Here is a 22,959-nt window from a genome sequence, read left to right on the forward strand (position 1 = left end):
ATCTAAAAAATTTCTGAATTTTTCAAGTTGTCAAGCTTCTCAGCGTCAGGGAGCCAGTAAACGTGGTTGTTCCATAATCTAGAGTGATGATTGGCTAGTAACATGTTATCATCTGCAGTCTGTTGAACAAACAATCAAGCAAGCACAGATACAAATAACAGAACAGTCTCTAAACACCCAGACTGTAGTCTGCAAAATCAGAGAGGCTGGATATCACGTCACTTGCACTTTTGTAAACCATTAAAAAAAAGACTTAAAATTTTGTACTAAAAGGAATGTGTCATGTACATTTCTTGATTGTTTGCCTCAGATATGAAGTCTTAATGTTTTTATGTATGTTATCTTTTTATATTTAAAAGAGATGATATAATTCAGGAGTCAGTATTGAAGGGAAGGTATTGTATATCCAGTATTGATACTGATCAAAAAATGTTGAACGATACCCAGCCCTACTACACACTAGTGATTTCATACAACTCATCAGCTATCCAGTCCAAAATACAGCCACTCTGCTGATCTAAGCTGGTGAAGCCCCTGAACATATTTGTGAATGGTTGACTCCCTATACCAGTATGAGGTATTTGAGGCCTCCAAGAGCCTGTGCCCTCTCGCTGACATTAGACTCTCTGACTCAATGGCCACTTTTAAGAGCTGAGCTAAGATGCATTTTTATTCTGATCACATGTAGTGCTTTTATGTGTTTTAATGTGTCTCTTATTTTTATATAATGTTTAACATTTTTTGTAACATTGGTTTAGGAAAGATGAGATGTAACTTTATTTATTAATCATCAGCAAATTCTTCATGAGGGTCATCTGGTAACCCTAAAGCCACAGTTTTGTGCTCAATCACAGGAACTGGCACACTGCTGCAAGGTGTCTTGGGAAATGTGTGTAGGCCAATGGTCTCCAGTCATACCCACAAAGGGCACGAGGGGCTATGAATTTTTGTTACTCAGAGTAACAGTACTTAAGAGTACTTAAGTAGACCAAACAGTGACTCACCCCTTTAGCACAGGTCCCATTTTTTTTCTGTGCTTTGTTTAGTCTCCTTTTTGTCTTACTGCTTATTGTTTATGCTAATAAAGGTGTCAGTCCTTCATTTTTCATTCCATTTGTTTTGTTTTCTTTTTTTTGTTTTGCTTTCCTGTGATTGTTGTAACCGTTATTGAAGATGTTCTTTCTTGCACAACCCGCATCCCCCACAGCCCACCTCGCAGTACAGAAACAGCAACAATTCCTATCCGAGGTATAGATTCATGGATAAGAGACAGTAAAAAAAAAAAAAGAAAGAAAAGAAACATTACCATCTCTCTCATACACATACACACACAAAAGCATGTACTTTCACACATTGTAAACTAATCCATTAGTTTAAGAACTACAGATCCTGCATTTGTATGTAAATGCACTTTGAAAATGCTTCTTGCTTTCCCTCCTGCCACCTCATCTTATCATATCTCAATGCATTTTGGCTTGGTCATGCATCTGTGGTATGAGAAGAGGTTTTACAGTAGTTATATTGTTTGAGGTTGCTCAGCTTGTTTCAGCAATACAGGTTTCCTGGAAATTTGACAGTGTAGTGGTTCCATGTTATAATGTTAAGACATATTCAGTAATGCTTGGCTTGCTGTGCGCACTGGCTGTTGTGTAATACTTTGTGGAAACCTAGCCAAGGAGCAGGCACAGCATCTGAATACACAAAGCAGATATGCTAGTTAAAGCCTCTAGGTACCTAAATCCATGTTACTGTTGTTGGTCTCACAATATAACTCTTCACTGCCCAATAAATGGCTGATATATTTGGCCAAAGTTCTCCTATTGCACTGTAAACTAGGTGGTCCTTATTCTGGGTAGTGCTTACATAAGCATTACACTCACCAATTGCAAAGCTAATGTAGCTTGTACTGCCCACACACCTTTAACAAAACGGCATTCCTCTACGGTCACTTTCTCTCTGAGTCAGAGAAACCGACAGAAGGAAAGCTAATTATGAGCAAAAGCTAGCCTAGCAAGCCTAACTGTGCTATCGTGCTAGCTTATCTGTCTGTCTGTCTGTTGCCCATCTGTCTGTCTGACTGATTAGTCATTTCAAGCAGTCTTGGGCTTTTTTCATTCAAACTTTGCTGGAAGGTTCATATAACACTCCAGTGTCACACAGACATTGTAAATATTTTACCTACGGTTTCCTATGACATTAGGGTCAGACCTTTAAAGAGTAAGGAAAGTAGATGTGTACTACTGCAATATCGCATTATGTAAGTTACAAATATTTAAGTATAATTAATAACCTTCATACCTCATTCAGTGTCAGTTTTTGCTTACTGATATTAGTGCAGATATTAGGAGTGTAACAGTACACCTCAATGCATGATTGTGACGGTGTGCTTGTTGGAGGTGGGCAACATCAGCTTGGGTCTATTAATAGTGTACTCATCTGCAGTTGTATTGTTTGAACACTCAAGATTACAATTAACCTAACGCAGCAGTTTGCTCAGTGTCATATCTAGCTCCAGGCTAACCACACCTCCCAGTGTTATTAGTAGGCTGTTCAACGCCAATTTGGGCACAGTCATCATTTTTCTTAATTCGATTCAAAATATTATGACCCTTTTAAATCCTGAAGCTGAGTGTATCGTTATAACCCTGTCATTTAAAACGTATCATTTTAATATGAGACCATACATTGTACAAGAAATTATCGGTGATGCTGCTTTTCTGTTTCAGAAAGGAGCTGTCTGCACAGACCTATGAAACAAACTCCACTCAGGCTCAGTGTTCTGGGAATGATGCAGTCACTTGTTCTGTTCCTGTTCATGCCAATGACGCCTCCATTTCACTGCTAATTAGTGGGTCTGTCAACAGCCATTCCCTGTTGTCGCCAGAGATGCACATCAGCACATATCAGCTACGTAAGTTCCCCAATTTCAATGTTAAAATAAGTTATTTTATTAACTACTGATTCTAAACTTTTGAACGGTACTGTTGTTTGAAATTTAGCTGCTGTTTTTGATATTTAGGATGTGAATCACTGCCAGTATCTGCTGATAGACAATACTGCAGAAACTGATAATTATTAAGCAAATTAGGGCTGGGATTAATATACCAAATCTTTTGCTCATGATGTAGTAACATAGAAATATTACGATACATCATTGAGTGGGATTACATGAACTCAATAATCCAATTATAATTGGATCTCCGCAGTTATTTGTTTATTCAGATGGTCATGTAAACAGCATACTCCAGTTTCGTAGATCAGAGTAAGGTCTAGAAATCTGATTAAGAAATCTGATAAAGAGAGCTGGATTTTAGCTCAGTAATCAGATTTGCTGAAATCCGTTGCTGATCAGCTGGCACATCCTGTATTTAGTGTCTGAATCTTGCTTCTTTAGTTTAGCGCTAAAGCTACAAGGCTAACACTTCCAAGAAGTCACCTGTCACCCAAATAATTCTAATATTGTCTAAAGTGGTTGTCCGCACTGTTCAGCTAGACTGTGAAGCTCTGTTCATTTTTATACAGGGTGATTCAACAAGATTAATCCAATTTCAAAAGGAATTATTTCACAAATCTTTACAGAACAGTGCAGGAAATTGTAAATGGGTTAAGCATAAAGTTTATTATGTAATTTTATAAGTGCTCAGTATGACCTCCTCCAGTTGAATGGACAGCATCAACATGACCGTCAGATTCATCCCATACTCGATTGGTGTCACTGTACTCGCTGCTCTTTCAATGCGATTTCGGAGATCCAGTGTTGTGGAACCAACGACGAATTCTCTGAACTGTTGGAGATTCACTGCTGCCGAAAATCATATTGCCCAGTTACGACTGTATCACTGTTTTTGAAGTGGAGACCACAAAACGCTTTCTGCTCAAGCGTCGCCATCTCCTCACAAACTATAGGGAGCCATCTTCCAGTAACAGTCAGAAAGTCTATGACCCCCTCTTTCAGTCAGTATGTGATTGGTTCCTAGGCGCCTCATGGTTGTAAAAATATGGCGCTTTGAAATCAGATTAATCTTTTTGAATCACCCTGTACTTTACTTTGTCTTACCACAATTGACAATTCTGTGAGACCTTAATGAAGACCTTACTGTTGTTTGGTTTAGGAGGAGCTATGTGGACATATTTAAAGAAAACATTTGGGTCTGTCTAGTATTTTTAGCACTGCTGGTCTCGTAGCTCCAGGGCTAAACTAAAGAAACACAATGTGGACACCAGTATTCGATTGAGTTTGTGTAAATTAGATTTTTTGCTTAACCATTCCTTTAAAGAATCTTTAAAAATGGTGCATGTAAACAGATTAGAAGGAAAGTCAGGTGGCACGGTTGTGCAGTGGGTAGCGCTGTTGCCTCACAGCAAAAAGGGCCTGGGTTCAATTACCTGGCCAGGCTGGTAGACTGGTGACCTGTCCAGGGTGTATCCTGCCTTCCACCCAGTGGCTGCTGGGATAGGGTCCAGCTCCCCCCGCGACCCAGTAGGATAAGTGGCTTACAAGGTGTGCGGGTGTGTGTGGCTTCAGTAGGCCAGTGAAGTAGGCAACACATAATATTTGTTCCTGGCCTGTTACCTGTTTTAGAGGTCTGACTGGTAAATGACTGAGCAGGTCATTTCACAGTAAAATGCTTCTCAAACATGAAGAACTCCGTGTAAGCAAGGAGATGTATGTTTACTTTGTCTCCAAAACCATGGTGACCAGGTGCAGATTTCGTCTGATAGGAAAAGCTGGCAGGTGTGTGTGCTAAATCAGCGCTTTTTTTTAAGGTGCGGGCTGATGACACATTTTCCGGCAGTGGATGAAACTGTTTACTACTTTTTAGTATAACAAAGGATGACTGATGAAAGATGATTAGAAGAAAGAAGGTTAACATTTTGATAGGTTTATTCCAGTGTTTCCCACAGATTTGAAATATAAGAAGGGGTAGGGGAGACAGTTAATTCTAAACTATAAATATTTCATTCACAATAAATTTTTTAAAAGGATTTCACTCGGCTATTACACAAATACACAGATTTCAAAATAACGTGCCTCATTGACCAACCATTTTTAATAAGAAATTTAAAACCCATTTATCCAGTTTTCTCAAAGATTCTTGTGTTAACTTACGTTCACTTAGAAAATCAAAAATACAGAACATGTCATTTGACCAGGGACATTAGTACCATATGTAGCATTGTTGTGGTGGTGTTATCCAATCCAAATGGACCTCTTGTCCATTTAAGGACTTTTTAGACTAGAAGCATGGTATACTAATTTAATTTTGTGTCATAAATTAGGTGCTCTGGAACCTTTGCCACCCTGTAGATCTGCCCCGGATGCTATGACTAAAAAAGCACAGCATTTTTGAGCTTTGAAGTTTTAAATTTTTATTTAATTTTTTTATGAATTCCTCTTTTGAGTGTTCTAAGCTCCCTGATAAAAGTGTTATACATTCAAACTGCTCATTGACAAAGAGAAAGCTGAAATGAACAAATACACTCAGTCAAGGCAGATCCATTTCTGTTTGAAAATAATGAGGCAGCGGTATCTTAGCCAAAGCAAATAATGGCAAAATGCTTATTAACAAGCACTGCCATTTTGGAAATGAGGGATATTGATATTGGGGGAGCCACCAAAATGTTTCTTGTCTCTAATGATTGCACAGTAATTATTGTTGAAAGCATCTATTCTGGACAGACGTAAATGCAGACACTGGCAAAAAGTACAGAAAGTAATTATAGCTTGAAGTCTATAAGATGGCATATAATTGTTCAGTGAAGAATGGCGCGTGGCCGACTTGAGCTGAAACTTTGCTTCCATGTTCTTTGAACCAAGCTGTAGTCAATATTATAAGTTTTAGAATTGTCAGAAAATATTCAAAGTAAATATTTACCATACTAACACAATTGCTTTGTAAAACAAGTTATTTTCTGTCCTGTGTTAAAAATGAATAATAATGTGAATAGTAAGACCTGAGATATAAAGAGCAGAAAGAAAGAAGGTGCAGTTAATGAGAGTTCTGATGGAGTAGTGCTAGCAGTGGTCAATTTAAAAACGGGTATGCTTACAAGTTGTGGTAATATTCTATATTGTATACTTTATTTTCGCTGTACTAATTGTATGGCGGAGGGTCTGTACAACTTTGAATCAGGAGTCTTGCTGCCAACAGGTAATATGAATTACTGTCTTTCACAGTGAAGCCAGACCCACCATTTAATTTACACCACAATGTGACCACTGAGGGTGAGGTGATATTCACATGGAATGACTCACTATCTGGTGGATATCTACTTAACTATGAGATACGCTACTCATCCAACACTTCTCTCCAGCATTGGGAGGTGAGTAAAACATGTGCTTATGAAATGACATTAAAAGTGAGTTTAGGTCAGTTAATGGTCTAGTCATCTGGTCTGTTTTAAAAATGTAGGTGTATTGTTAGGCATATTTTGCACCTGATGCTGTTCTTTATTATATTTGTCATGTACCAATTTGCATGGGGGTACTTTTAGACAAATTGCATATTGAAACCTTCATTTAAATCAGGCGTGTCAAACTGGGGACCTTCCGGGCCAAAGTGCTGCGGAGATTAGCATTTAACCTCATCTACCGCTCTGTATTCACTTAACGAAGGCCTCGCTGATTAGCTGATGAGCTGAATCAGGTGGGTTTAATGAGGCAGTGAGCAGAAGTCTGCAGTGTTTTGGCCTGAATGGACTGGATCCTGATACATGCCATTTAAATGGATTTCACTGTCTGAATATACAAAACTGAATACGCATATATTTGCAATTGCTTTTGCCATAGGTGTTTAAGGTGCAGCATCCCTGGGTGCTTCTGAGGGACCTGAGTTCTGGAGTCAGATACACAGTTCAGGTGCGCTGTCAGAGCCCCCAACGCTCGCATTACTGGAGTGACTGGAGCCAGCCTTGCAACCTCACGCTTTATGGTAATGAAGCTACGGCGTTAATTGACGTAAATGGTCTTAATACTTGTTAGCTCGTCTTGTTCTGTTTTATTTGGGGTCTTTTGTTGTTTCAGATTGGATAAATATGTTCTCCCAAAAAAAAAATTTTTCCAGTCAGCTGCATATCAGTAAGATTAAAACTACATGGAGAGACTGGCACTAGCTTAGCCAAGACTGTTTAACAATATAACTTTTTTGAGTTTAGTTATTTTACATGTCAGGTAAAAATCATTTAAAACTATTTATTTTAGCAGTAAGTGTGATTTGCCAGTAGAACACTATATAATATTACAGTTAACACAAATACAGTAAAATGTGACAAGAATTCCTTGTTTTTCAACAAGGTGTTAATGTCTTGGTTAGAAGAATACTTTTAGAACCAAAATTTCTTTTTGGTTCCTGACATCTTGGTGCACTCCAGTCGCTACATGCATCGCACACCTGATTTAATTTAATGGTGGACTGATTGATGGAAGTAGGTAATGGACAGTAACTGTAAATACTGGACTTCATCAAGGATGACTTTGGAATGGTTAAACCAACACACTGACAGATAAACCAATAAAATCATATTGTGTAGTTCATTTGTATTTATTCTAATATTAGTATAAAAAGTAGATGCTTACTGCCCAGATAAATGGCTTTACAAATCATTTTCTCAGATGCCTCCACATCTTTTGGATGGTGCTGTACATTAAATGACATAATAATATGAAGTACTCTGTTCTAAAGAAACACACCCAATACAGATTTACTCACAGTGATGGTGATGGGAACCAGATGTCTGGCATTTAACGTCTCTAAAAAGCTCCTTCACCGAAAGTTATTATATGAAATGGTCATGAATATGCAGCCTGATGCGTGAGACATTGTTTTACCGCAGGTTTATGGCATGTTTACGAAAAGGTTTTGCATGTGTGATGGAGATTTTTTTCATATTTACCACTATTTTACTGTATTCAACATTACATATACACCAAATAGGTTAATTGTACTTTATCTCCAGCAGTATTCAGCCTTTTAGACTGTGTATACTGCTTTGACTGTAGACCTCTGCTTTTACATTAGTTACTTTCATGCCCACTTAGTGCTGTCCTGTCTGTCATGTTATTTATCCACATAGCCACTCTCTAAATTATTCTTTTGTTGAGCTTTTTCTTTTTAACCAAATGAACAGCTCTTTATGAATATTTTACTGTACCATATGTATGGTATCCAAGCATTGAATATTTAGTTGTTTTTTAACACGTTATTTAGCAGACAGCAGTTTTGATTATACAGGACATTACAGGAAATTATTACTTATGCAGTTTGATATCATTTAGCTGCACTCCCCCTTTTAGCTGGCAACTGGCTTAACATCCAGGCTGTTCAGATTCCCAAAAGGGCTATTTCGTCTATAACGTCCAACCAATGAGACTCGATCAGCCACATTTGTAGTGTGTTTGCTTGAGTGTCTTGATTGTTGCTCTCACAGGCCATTGAGTACTCAATAACAATAGAAAATCTCTGTCAAATGATGTGCAGCAGTTGAATGCATTTATAGAGACAACATGATTTAATGTCCTTATGAGTAAGACTTGCTTGTGGAGGGTAAAACTCCCATACAGAGACGCAGAGCAAACTCTGACTCATCATATGCACATGTGATAGAATATTTCCATAGTGGGAACTTGAATTAAACATTGTACATGATGCTTATTGGTTTCTGTAAATGAACAGACTCTCTATTAAAATAGTTTAGATGCACATACAGAGAGCTATACACTGCAGTCCACTGCTGTCCCCACAGTCACACTGCAACCTCATAAACTAAGCAAACAATTTACCATATTCCAACAATAATATCTTAGAGATTTGGCTATAAAGTGAGTAGCTCTGTGATTTTTAGTTAATGACATGTATGTATGTTGGTATGGAATGCATGTAAGCCCATATAGCAACAATGCTAAGCTTGTGACTCATGAACATTGACCACTACTGAGGGGACTGTTCAGTTCCATCATCCCTCAAAGGAGTTTAGCACTGAAATTAATAACTGATTATCACATTGATTTTATCTCTACTCATGCTTAAGCAGAGCTCAGCAACACTGAGGTTAATATCTCATCATGTTCATTTATCACTCCACTCAGGCTTTAATCCATTACATCCCAGCCCTGTATACTAGAATAAGCACATTGCAGAGAGAATTCCAGTGGAATCAAGCAAGTAAGGACAGATATATTTAATACAGTCACTAAAACACAAAAGTTATACAGCACTGAAGAAGTCTCCTTTTCATTTTCTATAGAAGCCATGCTGGTTTCCATGTGACATCATGCAAGCAGTGCTGCCATCAATAACCTCCAATTATCACTCCTCAAATTGATGCACTTCACTGAAATGTCAAAATAATTGATTTACTATGCAATATATCTGCATATTCACTCTACAGAGGCCAATGAGAGACACAGTGTAATGCACTTTGATTCATTGGTATCAGCCTGTATAAAAGAGGGTTTTCTAGTTCTTGGTTGTGTTTTTTTTCTTTTAGCATGAAGGTAGAATTATAGTGCCTTTGTCAAATGCTTGTTGGGTTTACTTGCCATGGCAACCTAAACGGAGATCCACTGTGTACACTCAAAGGAAGATGAGGGTGGGAGATACCACGTCAGGGGGCTTCAGAAGCAAAACAGCCAAAGTAGGCCAAAAAAAAAAAAAAAAAAACATGTTGCTCCAAACTGAAACAGCAGCCTGCTTAGAATCGTAGAATGTTTTGTAAATTTTGTTGTTCCTCATTCCATGTTCGCATTTTTTATTTTTCTGTTTTTTGAACACATTGGATATGGCTTTTTTATGTAATCTCCTACAAACAATGTCAGTCAGTATATTACATACCTATAACCAATGAAAAAAGTTATGTACTTAATTTACTTGATTCAATCATGATTTTGTAAATGTTTAATTAACAAGCAGGAAATTCTCAAGATTAAAGCCAGTCTGATAAGTCGCATTTTATTCTTCTTTCTGTTTCTCCATCTCTGAAAAAGTCACCTACATTCCTGAGGAAGTATTCACTAAGCCTGGGGCAGAAGTAACAGTATACGGTGTCTTTCACAACCTCAGCTGGACTGCCAGCAGGGCAGTATGGTTGCTGAATGGCCGGGTGATCCCCGAAAGCCAGTACAGAGTGGTCAATGATCGGGTCAGCGCGGTCACGATTACATCAAAGGAGCCTGGATTTGATACTCTGATGTGCTGTCATCCATGGGGAGAGAAATTTAAGTGCAGCGTTGCTTATGCCAAAGTCTACACAGAAGGTGAGGGAGAATTTGTAGCAAATTCTGCAAAGCTTATAGTTTCTAAGACTTATTATGCTTATTATTATGCATTTTGCTATTTTGACCCTTTGAACCATAACTCCACAAAGATGTTTTTGGCTTCCTATTCGCTGGCTTCTTATTAAAATTTGAATTCCATTCCATCTTAAATGGCATGAGGAATGTAAGTCTGTAAATGTTAACTGGTTAAAAAAAGACTTATTAGTTAAGTGCTTATTTGTGTACTTGTACACTTGCTTTCAGGATATTTTAATGCAAATATAACCTGTGAGACTAATCAATGGTCAAGAACCGATTCCATGACCTGCAAATGGAATAAAAGTGCATGGGCAGTGGTCAGATTCCTGTACAGGTATGCAGATTCATGCCTTCCTCGCCCAATTCCTCTCGTAAGTGAAAGAGCAACAATTGTGTTTAGTGTTTTCTCACACCTTGCGTTTTTAGAAGATATAAAAGAATGTGTGAGGAGATGCCACATGAGAAAGGCACCACGGCTCTGATGCAGGAGGAGCCGATGTTTGGGACGGAGGAGTGCCCAGATGGTGCGGGAGACTTTCGGGAATGCACCTTGCGAGACTTGAGTCTCTTCTCCTGTTACAAGCTATGGCTGGTGGTGGAAGGAGGACATGGCAAAGTGAAATCGCTCCCGGTCTTTGTTGCTCCTGTTGATTATGGTGAGTGTTTGAGTTTGTCATCAAGTATTACGTTGGCTGTCCTTAACCCTTAGAACTCCAGAGGCATCACTTTTATTTTACTGCTCACACTGAAATGTAATTATAATAAAATATAAAGTTATAAAATAAGCTATGCAGTAAATTAAGTTTACATTCAACTTGCAATCTGTATTGAAATGTTTAAATCACAAGATTCAAGATGGGTTTAGTGTCATACATATTCAGAATACAGAGCATTCAAAAATACAGCATGCTCCTACAGATAAAATGATTAAAACGAATTATGCAGTAGCGGAGGAGGGGATTGCACTAGCAGATACACCAGACAACAAGCAACAATGAAAAAAGGAAAGAAAGGGCACCAAACAGGAGAGATGTTTATCAGTAGGAGTGAAGTAGATGGCAGGAATAAATAACAGCAGTGCAAAATGGTAGGTGCATAGATGTGAGGAGACATCTCAGTTGCAGAGTATAATATATAATGAAGTCCATTACTATACAGAGAATAAAGCAATGTAAGATACCATGTGTGGGGTAATACGGTGCACAGTATACTGTGGAATAAACAGTGTGATGCAATATATACAATTATCTATGGCACAGTATATGTGACCTATAGCACTGTGCTGTCTTGTGGAATGTCACTGCAGAAAGTGTCATCTACAGTTGAGTCCTTGAGTCTGAACTGAGTATATCAAGCGTTAAGAAAGCATTTAAGTCTGTTTCCAACTTTTTATTACAATGGCAAGAAACAAAAAACCTTCCTCTGCTGCGTGGAATCACAAATGTATTGAATTTTGCTTGTATCTCCTTGCATTAGTGACCCAAGAGTGAAAAATAATTTAGATTGCAATGCATCATATTTTATAGCGATAACTGCACCATCTAAGTGTTAATGATGTCCAAGCATATGCAGACCCTAAACAACACTATTTACGACATCTAAACGGCACTCTCTTTCCTTCAGTGAAACCATCATCACCCTCAGACCTGGAGGCAATCACTTTACCCAACAAAACACTGAGAGCGAGTTGGAAGCGCCCACACTTGCCTGCGTATGATCTGCAGTATGAGCTACGCTATATTCCTTTGCGTGGAATAGCAGATTTTCAGTGGAAGGTAAATTTCTCTAAACTAAGGTCTCAGCTGGCTGTGGGCTCTAAACGCAAATGCCTTGCAATGAGTCCCAGAGAGCTTGATCAGAGGTGGCATGTGGTGGTGCAGTTTTTTTGGTCTGCAGTTGTATAGCTGAGTAATTGACGTTCCTTGAGCTTATATTGAAATGATGAAGAAAAATGATTCAAGCAATATTTTCTGTGATTACAAACAGCAAGCAATTTATATGGTTTCTCTGCATGAGCTCCTCCATTTAATTTTATTTATTGACATTTGTATTAAAAGGGAAGTACTTTGTGGTCTTCAGTTGAGTGTTTGGGCTGCATTTACAGATTTGCTGATTAATTTGTCCTTCGCAGGTGTTTGGGCCCATCTTTGAGTCATGGGCAGCAGTTGTGGTACAGGATCTATGTGTTCTGTACAAAGTTCAAGTGCGCTGCAAAAGACTGAGTGGCTTGGGCTACTGGAGTGACTGGAGCGAGCTTCATACTTCCTCGATTTACAATAGTCAAGGTAAACCTTTCAAAAGTGAAACAAATGCAGTCCTGTAGGAAATGCGATGCGTCTTTTCAGTTACTCTTTACTGCTGTGGTCATTTTTGTTGCTTCAGTACCTAACGCTGAGACACATGCATGGGCTCAGTTTAGTGCATTTGTTCTATGAATTTGCCCTGTATTAAGATAATTGAACTGCTCATGTGATTTCAGCACCAGTGACGGGTCCAGATTTCTGGCGAGTTATACAAGAGGGCACTGCAAAGAATCACTCTAATGTAACACTGCTCTTCAAGGTAATAGAGACTTAAGTTCTTATTCCAGTACATCAAGTTACTGAGGTTATTTACTATGTAAATTATAGTAATTTTGTTCAGTGAAAAAATATTTTTCCCCTCATGCCAAATGTAGTCAGTCAAAGACAAGCTTGCTTCTTTAGTTTTGCACTGAAGCCAAGTGGCAAATGTACCTAAAATAATGAAAGCTTAAGCCACCAATTGGCTTTGGTGGATAGCTAAATCATCAGACTTTTAGGACACCAAACGTGTCTTGACTGATCAGTTCCATTTGGGGTAAAGTGGAAGCTGTGTAAGTAAACGTTTTTTGCCAAGATATCACTTTAACCATTTGATAAGTGTTTATCAACAGTTTCCTTTTTAGAAAATTTCCTCATTCACGTCTAAAGCTTGGCTTTGTGTCCTGATTTCTTCCAGACCATTTCGACAGAGGATCCAGCCAGCTGTGTGCAGGGACTTGTTGTCATGCACCAGGTCTTAGGGGGTGTCGTGTGGTCGGATGATGTAGCCCTTGGCTCATTTTATACATTCCAGTGGAAAGAGGAAGTACATACCATCACAGTCATGTCTCGCAATTCTTTAGGCTTCTCAGCCAAGAATAGCAACATGACTCTGGTGCGTCAGCCTAAACGTGAGTTAACATGCGCCCAACATTCCTGCTGTAACACTTCACTAATATCACTGATGGGGAATCGTTAGTAACATAATGAACACCATGGGAAATTGCTTTCTGTAATGCATTTCAGGATTGAAAAAAAATAGTGACGGCTTGTTAATGTCATTTGACATTTTTCCCTGCTGCTTCTTGTTGTGTTCCATTTATCTATTTTAGGTTACCCATTACTCTTTTTTTTTCATTTGAGGCTAATTGCTTTAATGGAAGCTGTAGTTGTTTTGATACAGAGGCTAATCTTTAGCTTATGGAACAGGCCACTGTTTCTCTGTAATTGGCTTGTGTTGTAAATATTAGATGCAACCTTTTTGTAAATGAATATTCACAGCATCATAGGATGGGATGCTCTAATAGTTCAAGTCCAGTTGTTATGGTAACAAACCTGTCTTGAGTGTTTGTGTTAGGTAATAGTGGTGAGATCTTGTTTTGTATTTTAGTGCACTAAGCGTTTTTTCTTCCTATCGTTAGGACAATGTGTGCGATCGTTCCATGCTGCAGCCAATGCCACCTGTGTGTCTCTGTCCTGGACATTACTATCTGACCAGCCTCTGCCTGTTTCCTTCATCATTGAGTGGCTACAGCTGAATGGAGACCCTGGACAAGGCACTGGGAGAGTAGAGTGGCTTAGAGTCCCCTCCACCACCAGGGACCTTCAGCTTTGCCGTATGTTTATAGCCTTCATATATCTGTTACTTTCTGTTCATTTTCTTTTCTGTGAATTTATATATGAACCTTTTGCAGGTTAACTATAGCTGAACGATTTGGGAAATCTATCAAATTGCAATTTTTCAGACCAGTACTGCAAGTGCAATTAAAATGTGATTAATTTTTGCAGATAAGGCCTTTTTTGGGAGACGACCAGCACATCCATTTTTTTCAGACTTTAGGCTTGAACGCTAAATGTAGTGTGCCAGACTGACAGTTAATAAGCTCTGTTAATTTCCCCACTTAAAATGTGTTAAGACAATGTTGGATAAAGTAAGATCAAACTAAAATTGTAATTTTGATATAAAAACAATTAATTATTAAGCCCTAAGGTCAAACCAGAAATGTCTTTTTCTATTACGTTTGATATATAAAGAATGTGGTCTAACACATTTTTGTGTTTAAAACAATAATAAGCAGTTCGATTCCTGGTGATGCTAAGCCATCTGTAGCTGGGAGTCCAAGAGAGTACAATTGGCCTCGCTCTCTCTGGGCAGGTAGGATGGCCCCCCCTTCTCCCCCATCACTAAATGCGATGCTAGTTAGTGCAGGTGTCTGCTAGCTGACGTAACCGAATTGGTGGTTGCCGCTTTCCTCTGAGCTTTCCTTTGGCTGTCCAGTGACGTTGCTTGAGTGGCAGTTCGAAAAGAAGCGGTGGCTGGTTTCACAGGTCTCGGAGGAAGCCTGTGTTACCCTTCACCCTCCTAGCATTGGTATCATCATGTGATCAATCAAGTCCTTACTGGTGGAACCGGAAACGACTAAATTGGGGAGAAAATTGTGTAAAAATCCCCCCCAAAAAAAACAAAAACCCAATAATACGCACATACCGAATTGAGCCCTGAATGAATTTTCATGACTCACACCAACAATAAAGGAAGCATTTTGTCTTTGTAGAGTGATAGAATGATAGAAAAACATTAACTTGCAGAAAGCACTGAAAGTCCTGGCTTTCATCCATCCTAATTGCAGATTTACATGAGTTAAATGGCTCATTGCCAAATTCTCACAGGACAGATGCTATAGGACAGATGGTATAGTTCAATAAAGATGAACCAGGGGAGCTCAGTTCTGAAATACACAGTAAAACTGAACGTGACATTGACCTCACATACTTTGGTTAAACAAGAACCTTACAATACTCAGCACCCGTGTCCCATATCATTTGCACATGCCAGTTGCTTTTTAATTTTTTCTTGCTGTGTCTTAAATGTAGCAAATAAGCAGTAATTGTATGTTAAAATGTGCGCAAGGGTTTTCTTTGTGTATGATATGTTATTTTCATTCAGTAAAACAACACGCGTGTTATTTACCCAGGGGCCCCCAAGTTTTAGTAAATGACTGTGTGCTTAAAATCCAACAATATATATATCGCTGCTGTTGGAATAAAACCTTGCATTACCATTTTTGTGTTTTTGACATGATTTGAAAATGCCTGTTGCCTATTACATTGTGTGTGAATTTCACAATGAATGGACCAAAAAAAAAAAATTACCAAAAAAAAAAAAAAAAAAAAAAAATTACCTGGAAATAATTCTGGTTCCTTTGACTTACATTAAAAGTAAAGTATGTTTTTTGCTTCTCCTATAAAGTTATCATTTATGTTCTGACAGCAGCGATATGCAGGTTTATTTCAGTGTGGTTATTTGCTAGTGTCTGTAGTAATCAAGGCAGATAAGATGTGTATGAAATCAACCTGTACACCTCTTACTACTCATTTTCTCTTTACATATGCATCAGTAGCTACAGTTTCTGTGATGTTTTACACAGGGCATTTTTATGGCTCAGAGGAGTTCAGACTGTACCCTGTATTTGTGGATGGGGAGGGAGAGCCAGTGAGATGCATAGGTAAGTCTAAGTATTTATATTTTATCTGGGTCCTTTGCACACACCAATAGCTGAAGTATTGTAAAATATTCTCATAAATGATTAATCACCAAGTAATTGGTCCAATAATCATTTTTTGGTGAAAAAATAAAAACAAATACATATATACAGTACTTTTTGCAGCATTTGAAAAGTTCTACCATCTCCTGCAGCTGTTAAATAATATAGATGTTAACCCTGTACCAAAGTAGGCACATCTACCCTGCTAAATCTGCCCCAGAGTAGGCACATCTGCCCCGTTAGATGGTTTGACATGATTTGATGAGTTTGGTGTGGAGGAACTCCAGTTCGCAGCCTTGACCTCAACCCCACTAAACAACATTCCCATCTGTCGTCTGTGTTTGACCTTGCAAATTCCCTTAGAAACACTCAAAAACCTTGCGTAAAGCTTCCTAGAAAAGTGGAGGCTGTTATAGCTGCAAAAGGGAGGGCCATTATATATAAATGCCCATTGATTTTGGAATGGGATTTCCAGCAAGCTCTTATAGGTGTGATGGTTAGGTGTCAACATACTTTTGGACATATAGTGTACACAAGTAACGTCAGAGAGATGTCATTCAAAAATACTGAACTGCTCTATAAACTGTAAACTCTGCTTTGTTTTGCAGCTGTGCGAAGTGATCCTGCAGCCTACATGCTCCTTATGATCATCGCTTTCCTCTCCGTCGTGCTGTTCGTCACTCTTATCATCTCACAAAACCAGTAAGAAATCATTGTTTAACTTTAATTTAACCAAAATTGATATAATCGAACAAAATGTCAGACAAGTAAGATCAACCAACAGTGCCTATGGTTTAAAACCAATGCCTTTATGTTCTTTTGTTTAATATTGTGAACCTTAAATTGGCCCCCTGTTAGTATTCACATTAACACTGCATATATAAGCTTATCGAATCAAAATACTGATTTGGTGGCTAAGGTTGATGGTTTAAGCCTTTGGCGAATAATTGTTATTGATCCTGTCTACACTGCACTGTGTGCTGATTGACAGAATGAAATATGAAAAGTGACAGAGGAGGGGATAAAAGTCCTCATGGTTCATTGACAGCACAGGGTGAGCAGGAGTAACAGAGTAAATGAGCAAGAGAGAAGCAAGTAAGGCATAGAGAGAGAGCCTTGGGCTACACAATACACAGCAGCAGAAGACTGAGTGCCTTGCTCAAGGGCAAGCTTGTTGTGAAATCTGCCCATAATTTGCAAATGCATCTGATTACTGGGTCCATTACTTCCATCGGTCAGATGGCTTTACTTTGTGTGCTCCATTTAGGATAATTCACTTGCATCACCTTTTCTTATGTAGAGCCACTAATGAAAATGACCTTCATCCTGTTTACTGAGCCACGTAAAGCCCACTAATACACATGGGCTTCGGATGTGAATCTTAACATTAAAGAAGAGAGCTCATTGCACACTATGCTGTTGTTCATTCAGCAAATAAATATGCATTTGCTATGTGTGATTCTGCTTATGCAAGCCTATTGTTCATTCTTGTGTAAGCCTCATCTGATTTACTTAATTCATGTTACAATTTCAGACATGTGGCACAGTCTCTCAGGCTGCATGGCTTGTTTGGGACTATTTTTTTTTAATAGGACCACAACAGTAAAGATTTGTTTCGAGTTTCTTGGTAATGAAATTGATGCCACTACTAGATGCTTTAATAAGTGCTACATTTCAAATTATTGCATACAAGGTTGAGGCAGTCACAAAAATTTGCATTGAGCAAGACCGGACGGGTTGGCTTGGCAGGTATATCACTGTTCTGTAGCAAGTGTCCTACTGTGTTTCAAAGCCTCATTGTTAAATTTCATTGATCTGTCTTACATTTGATCAAAATTCAGTGTATTTTTGGTATTGAAAGAATTACTGATGCTCTTGAATATTAAAAAGTGAGCATGGCTGCTTTAAAATCCAGACTGATGGTAAGCTGTATAACTTGCATTTACTACAGGGGGAGTGGAGCACAAGCTAGCACATGCTGTATTTTGCTTAATAATTTTAAAACTATTTGTACAAGATTAATTAGTTTTTTTTTAAATAGGGTTATTGACTTTCAACAATTTAACCAAAAGTGGCAGGAGTGCAAGAATTAGTTTTAGTCGAAGAGCAGATATCAGCACTATGAATTTTGTTACATCTGTAATGTGTTTTTAATCCTGTGCAGAAAACATATTTCTGCACATTTTGATTGCCGGTTACTTTTTATTTGCTGAATTTAACATACTGGAGGAAATATGGCCTGTGCGAAACTTATGGGTGTAAATAATGTGATTCATATTCACAAGCTCATTAAACAATAAAATACTTATAATGACAAAGTTAACATTGTGGTACAAAAATATTTTCAGTGTGAATCTGGAGAAATATCTTGTCAGGTCACTGTCAACATTTGCAAACAAGGTTGCTATGGCAATATGAGGACATGACTAAAAGCGCATTCATCTTGGGCTTGCTTAACTATTCTCTCTCCTACATACTATTGTTTCAGCCATTCTTGATTCTTCTGCAGTCTCTAGTGTCAGTAAATATACCCAGTTCCAGCACCTCACACTCATATCTGGTTTAATCCACACCCACTTTCAGTTTGTAATTTAAAAGAAGGTATTGGGGAAAAGTGGTTCAGGAATCTGTATCCAAGTCTAGGTATTAGTGTTTGTATCAGCTTAGAGAAATAGTTTGATTCCGAGCTTTTCTTATAATACAATGGTTAAGACACACTGTCTGTTTGGACATAAAATTCAGTCTCTGTAACTTTCAGAATCAGAAAGCTGATGTGGAAAGATGTCCCAAATCCCAACAACTGCTCCTGGGCCAAAGGGGTGGATTTCAAAACGGTCAGATTTCAAGTGTTTTGGTATATACAGAAAACTGTATTGTTGTTGGATTTGTGATCATTGTATTGATACTGTATAGAAAGAATTTTTTTTATCTTGACTTATGTTTACCATAAACACCATGTCCTTCCATCAATAGTTTTCTGTTGTGTTTTTACTTAATACTGGAATATTTATCTTATTTTTCTTGTAGTTGGAAGGCACAGACAACCTGTTTGGTCACCCAGAAGGCCTCACTGCTTGCCCACTTCTGCTGGTAACCGAAAGAGTCAGTGAAGTGGAGATAGTTGAGAAACCCCTTCTCATCGCTCTTGAGAAAGACCAAGAAAAGGAGGCCCTGCTTCTCTGTTCTGTAGACGTGGAAAGCAAAAGCACCAATCTTACAGCAATGGAAGGCTCCTTTGAGCCACTTTCTCTTGACACCTCTACCATAGCTACAACTCCAGAAACATCTGGCCAGTCGTCTGTAACATACTCCACTGTTCTGGTCTTTGATCAGCCAGTTCTCCTCAGGAAACAGCAGGAAAGTTTAAGCAGCTCCAGCGATGAGGGCAACTTCTCAGCCAATAACTCTGATATCTCTGGCTCCTTCCCTGGAGGACTCTGGGAGCTGGAGAACCAGTCCTGCTCCGATGGTGCGAATCCTCGAAACTCCTGCTCTTACAACTCGGTGGAAGAGTTTTCTGAAACGTCAGAACAAGAGGATGAAGCTCTGGAGAGCAGGTGGGTGGCCAAAGAACTCTATTACCTGGGAATGAATGAGGAGGAAGAAAAAGATTTTCAGGATGAAGACGCAGATGTGGATGAAACTGTTTCGTGTGTAGATTCTAGTCCGCATTTGGAACGCAAGTTTTCTGGCACCAGTGATTCAAGCTCCTCTTCCCAGAGAAGCATTCCTCTCTATCTGCCCCAGTTCCAGATTGCAGCCACCGAACCGCTCAGAGAAAAAGTGGAGGACAGTGCCCCCCAGCTGTGAAATAAAAAAGTATGTCTCATCTCTGCAAATGTTCTCGCAAACTTCTGCAAACTGCCGCTAAAGTGGATTTATGAACAGCTACCATTATTTTTTCATATTCACCCTCATTCCTCATGAGAAAAACCAACTAAACTGGCCTTGGATAAGCTGCATTAGCAAAGGACCTTAACATTGGATCACCTGTTCTGATCTAAACCACCTTGTGATCACCATATGCCTCCTTTTGACCTTACTTTAAAGAGAAGCTATAAAAGAAACAGCCAAATTTTCCATGAATAAACTGCCTGGAGCAAACTGTGCCTGGATCAGACTGCTCCTGCCATCTAAGCACAGTCTGACAATGTCAAATGTTGGGTTGAGTCTCAACCTGTTTTTACTGGAACTCGCTGCTTTTCATCCTCGCCATATGGGATGCGTCTCATGTTTGAGGGCTGAAGTAAACGTTTGAATTACTGACTAATGTACAGTGGTGTGACAGGAAGTATTCAAATAAAATGAAAGGACCATACTTTCTCAGGCGTTGAAAACATAGGACACAGGTGCTTTTGTAAAACCTGTGCAATCGGTGCAGATGAAAATGGTTAAGGAGGTTCGATCGAATCCACTGAAACACTATGACAATAATTCTGTTCTATTTACATTTGAATATGAATGTATTTTGTCATTGATGTTTACATTCTATGAAAACTCGAACATTGAGTTGTGAAACGTCCCATCTATTTTCATTGTCTGACATTTTGTATTGCAAACTGTTTATGATGACCATTGAATGTTACTGACAGTGAATCTGTTCAAAATGTTAAAATGTATCTATCGAATGCTTGTACAGTGTATAAATATTTCCTGTCTATTTTTCTGGTCAGAATAAACTATTTATTGCAAGCACTGTCAATCATTATACCTTTATTCTGAACTTATGTTAGGTAAACGTTTATTGAGACACTTTTATTAACTAGCGACATATCGTGAATCGTTCTTTCGTAATGGTGCTGTAAGGAATTGCTACCTTGTCGAAATGTCCTACCGTTCCGCATATTTTTAGGTAAGCTAGCTTAGCGCTCTCCATAAAAGTGTAGGTAGGATATTTGGCCTGTCAGAAAATGCAACCACAATAACCGTTAATTCTGATACTTTGAGCATCTAAATCATCTTATCAGGGAGTAGGTAATACTGTTAAGCTGAGTCTGTACTGAATTAACATTCAAATACAAGAAAGCGTTTGAAGCATTGAAATCAGTTACTACGGTATGGTAGCTAATGATCTGCGCATGCTCAGAAGAACAGCCGTTAGAAACTCCCCAACTAACTGCGTCTTTACAGCTGCAGTTCTAACATGAACTAATGTACTGAACGATGATCTGCAGAGGAGAAAAGATTTCCCTTTACTTTTCAGTGACGAAGTTTATTTTTCCTAAATAATGATTTAGAAATATGCTCTTTCATCTGCTGCTAAATGTTCATTTAGGCTTCTGTTATTTAGTTAAAGTAAATGCACAGCCCGGTTTGTCCCTTATTTACATAAAAGAGTAAAAAGTAATGTTACAGTAAATAATTAAATGATATTCAGTAGTCATCAAAACTATGGAGGCTCATTTATGCCTCTTTAAAAATAAGGTCATGTACGATTTCATAATTATGAGTTGGTGTCTTATAATGAGAACATTTTCTCATAAATATGAGATGCTGAGTCTTTATTATAATAAAGTAAATCATGATTCGGATAGGCTCCAGCACCCCCCCGCGACCCTGACGGAGAAGCGGCTTGGAAAATGGATGGATGGATGATTATAAGATGCTGATTATGATCTGCTAAGTCCTAATTATGAGAGAATAAGTCATTTTGATATCGCTGTTGTCGGAAGAAAACCTCATATCTCCAAAATGGTAACTTTACAGTAGAAGGTTAAAACCTACTTTACTTTCTATGTAAGTCAATGGAACCAGAATTCTTTCCAAGTCATTTTGGGTAATTTATTTCAGTCCATCCATCATGAAATGTACATACAGTGTAAAGGGCAACATGTACTTTCATATTATGTCAAAAGATACGAGGTTTTGTTCTGACAACAGCGATATGCAAAATCATCTCTATGATAGAATAAGTCCTAATTATGTTATGCTTACGTGATACTAAGTCATAATTATGGGAAACATTCTCATTATTGTGACTTTCTAAATGGCTATATACACTTTCCAGGGGCAGAAACGGGTTAGCATACTATTCAGAAAATATTAACAGTATCTAATTCACTGAAATGCAACAGTTTTTTTGGTTATATAATTGAGTAAATGCTAGATTTGCAGAACTCTGCTGTGTTTAATGCTGAAAGAAATGTTTTAATGCACTTCTTAAGTTGCCTTCAGCATCCATCAAATAGCACAATGTTAATTCATGCTAGTGCCTCGAATGAGATTTCATAAGTTAGTGCCAAGCAAACACATCAGCGTTAGACTCTTCATATTTCACAAAGAACAATTTTGGACAAATGAATTGAACTTGCCGTCAATAAGTTTTACTAGATTTGAAAGGCTTTATTAAGGTTTCCCACACAGGAGGATTAAAATTCAATACTCATTTGAGAAATTATAATATTCAGTCTTTTTTACATTAAGGACAACATTTGAAGTTGGACAGCCTCATGTTTAATTTGGAGTGTAAACAATTTCTCATTCATTCACTCTTCTGATAATGAAGATGGTTAAAATGGTTAAATCCTCAAACAGAACCCATAACTATAAATTGGTATGTATGTTTTATTTTATTATTTATCGTTTTCCAAATTAGAGCACAACAACTGGATAAAGAGAAAGCAGAATTGAAAAAGATGAAGAGAAACAAAAAGCAGTGGAAGACAACACAGGTAAGACATCAGTCCTCCGCAGCTTTTTATCAAACACTAAGTAACCACAGCTACATTAACCCGGTCATTTTGCATCTTATAGTCAGCAGATCCACAGGGATTGGAACAGGAGACAGAGCTGTGCCCCCCACCGAGCCCCACAACCTGCGGGTCCTCAAGCAACTGCTTCC

The 22,959-nt window shown here is 38.3% G+C and overlaps 1 protein-coding gene across 3 annotated transcripts in view; it reads left to right on the top strand.

Annotated features, from left to right (window-relative positions):
• lepr (leptin receptor) overlaps nt 1-20,814 on the top strand; it is a 59,962-nt gene extending 39,148 nt beyond the window's left edge. For all 3 annotated transcript variants that reach the window (XM_017698165.2, XM_017698167.2, XM_017698166.2), the window contains 15 exons: nt 2,727-2,911; nt 6,179-6,324; nt 6,791-6,932; nt 9,983-10,252; nt 10,517-10,625; nt 10,718-10,947; nt 11,915-12,066; nt 12,423-12,576; nt 12,771-12,853; nt 13,271-13,484; nt 13,995-14,189; nt 16,002-16,079; nt 16,727-16,820; nt 18,877-18,952; nt 19,146-20,814. In XM_017698165.2, the coding sequence (XP_017553654.2) occupies nt 2,727-2,911; nt 6,179-6,324; nt 6,791-6,932; nt 9,983-10,252; nt 10,517-10,625; nt 10,718-10,947; nt 11,915-12,066; nt 12,423-12,576; nt 12,771-12,853; nt 13,271-13,484; nt 13,995-14,189; nt 16,002-16,079; nt 16,727-16,820; nt 18,877-18,952; nt 19,146-19,928 (2,911 nt within the window). In that variant the 3' untranslated portion in view covers nt 19,929-20,814. The remainder of the gene's footprint in view (nt 1-2,726; nt 2,912-6,178; nt 6,325-6,790; nt 6,933-9,982; nt 10,253-10,516; nt 10,626-10,717; nt 10,948-11,914; nt 12,067-12,422; nt 12,577-12,770; nt 12,854-13,270; nt 13,485-13,994; nt 14,190-16,001; nt 16,080-16,726; nt 16,821-18,876; nt 18,953-19,145) is intronic.
• The last annotated feature ends 2,145 nt before the right edge of the window (nt 20,815-22,959 follow it).

This window comes from Pygocentrus nattereri, chromosome 26, assembly GCF_015220715.1.
Source record: "Pygocentrus nattereri isolate fPygNat1 chromosome 26, fPygNat1.pri, whole genome shotgun sequence".
Taxonomy (NCBI): domain Eukaryota; kingdom Metazoa; phylum Chordata; class Actinopteri; order Characiformes; family Serrasalmidae; genus Pygocentrus; species Pygocentrus nattereri.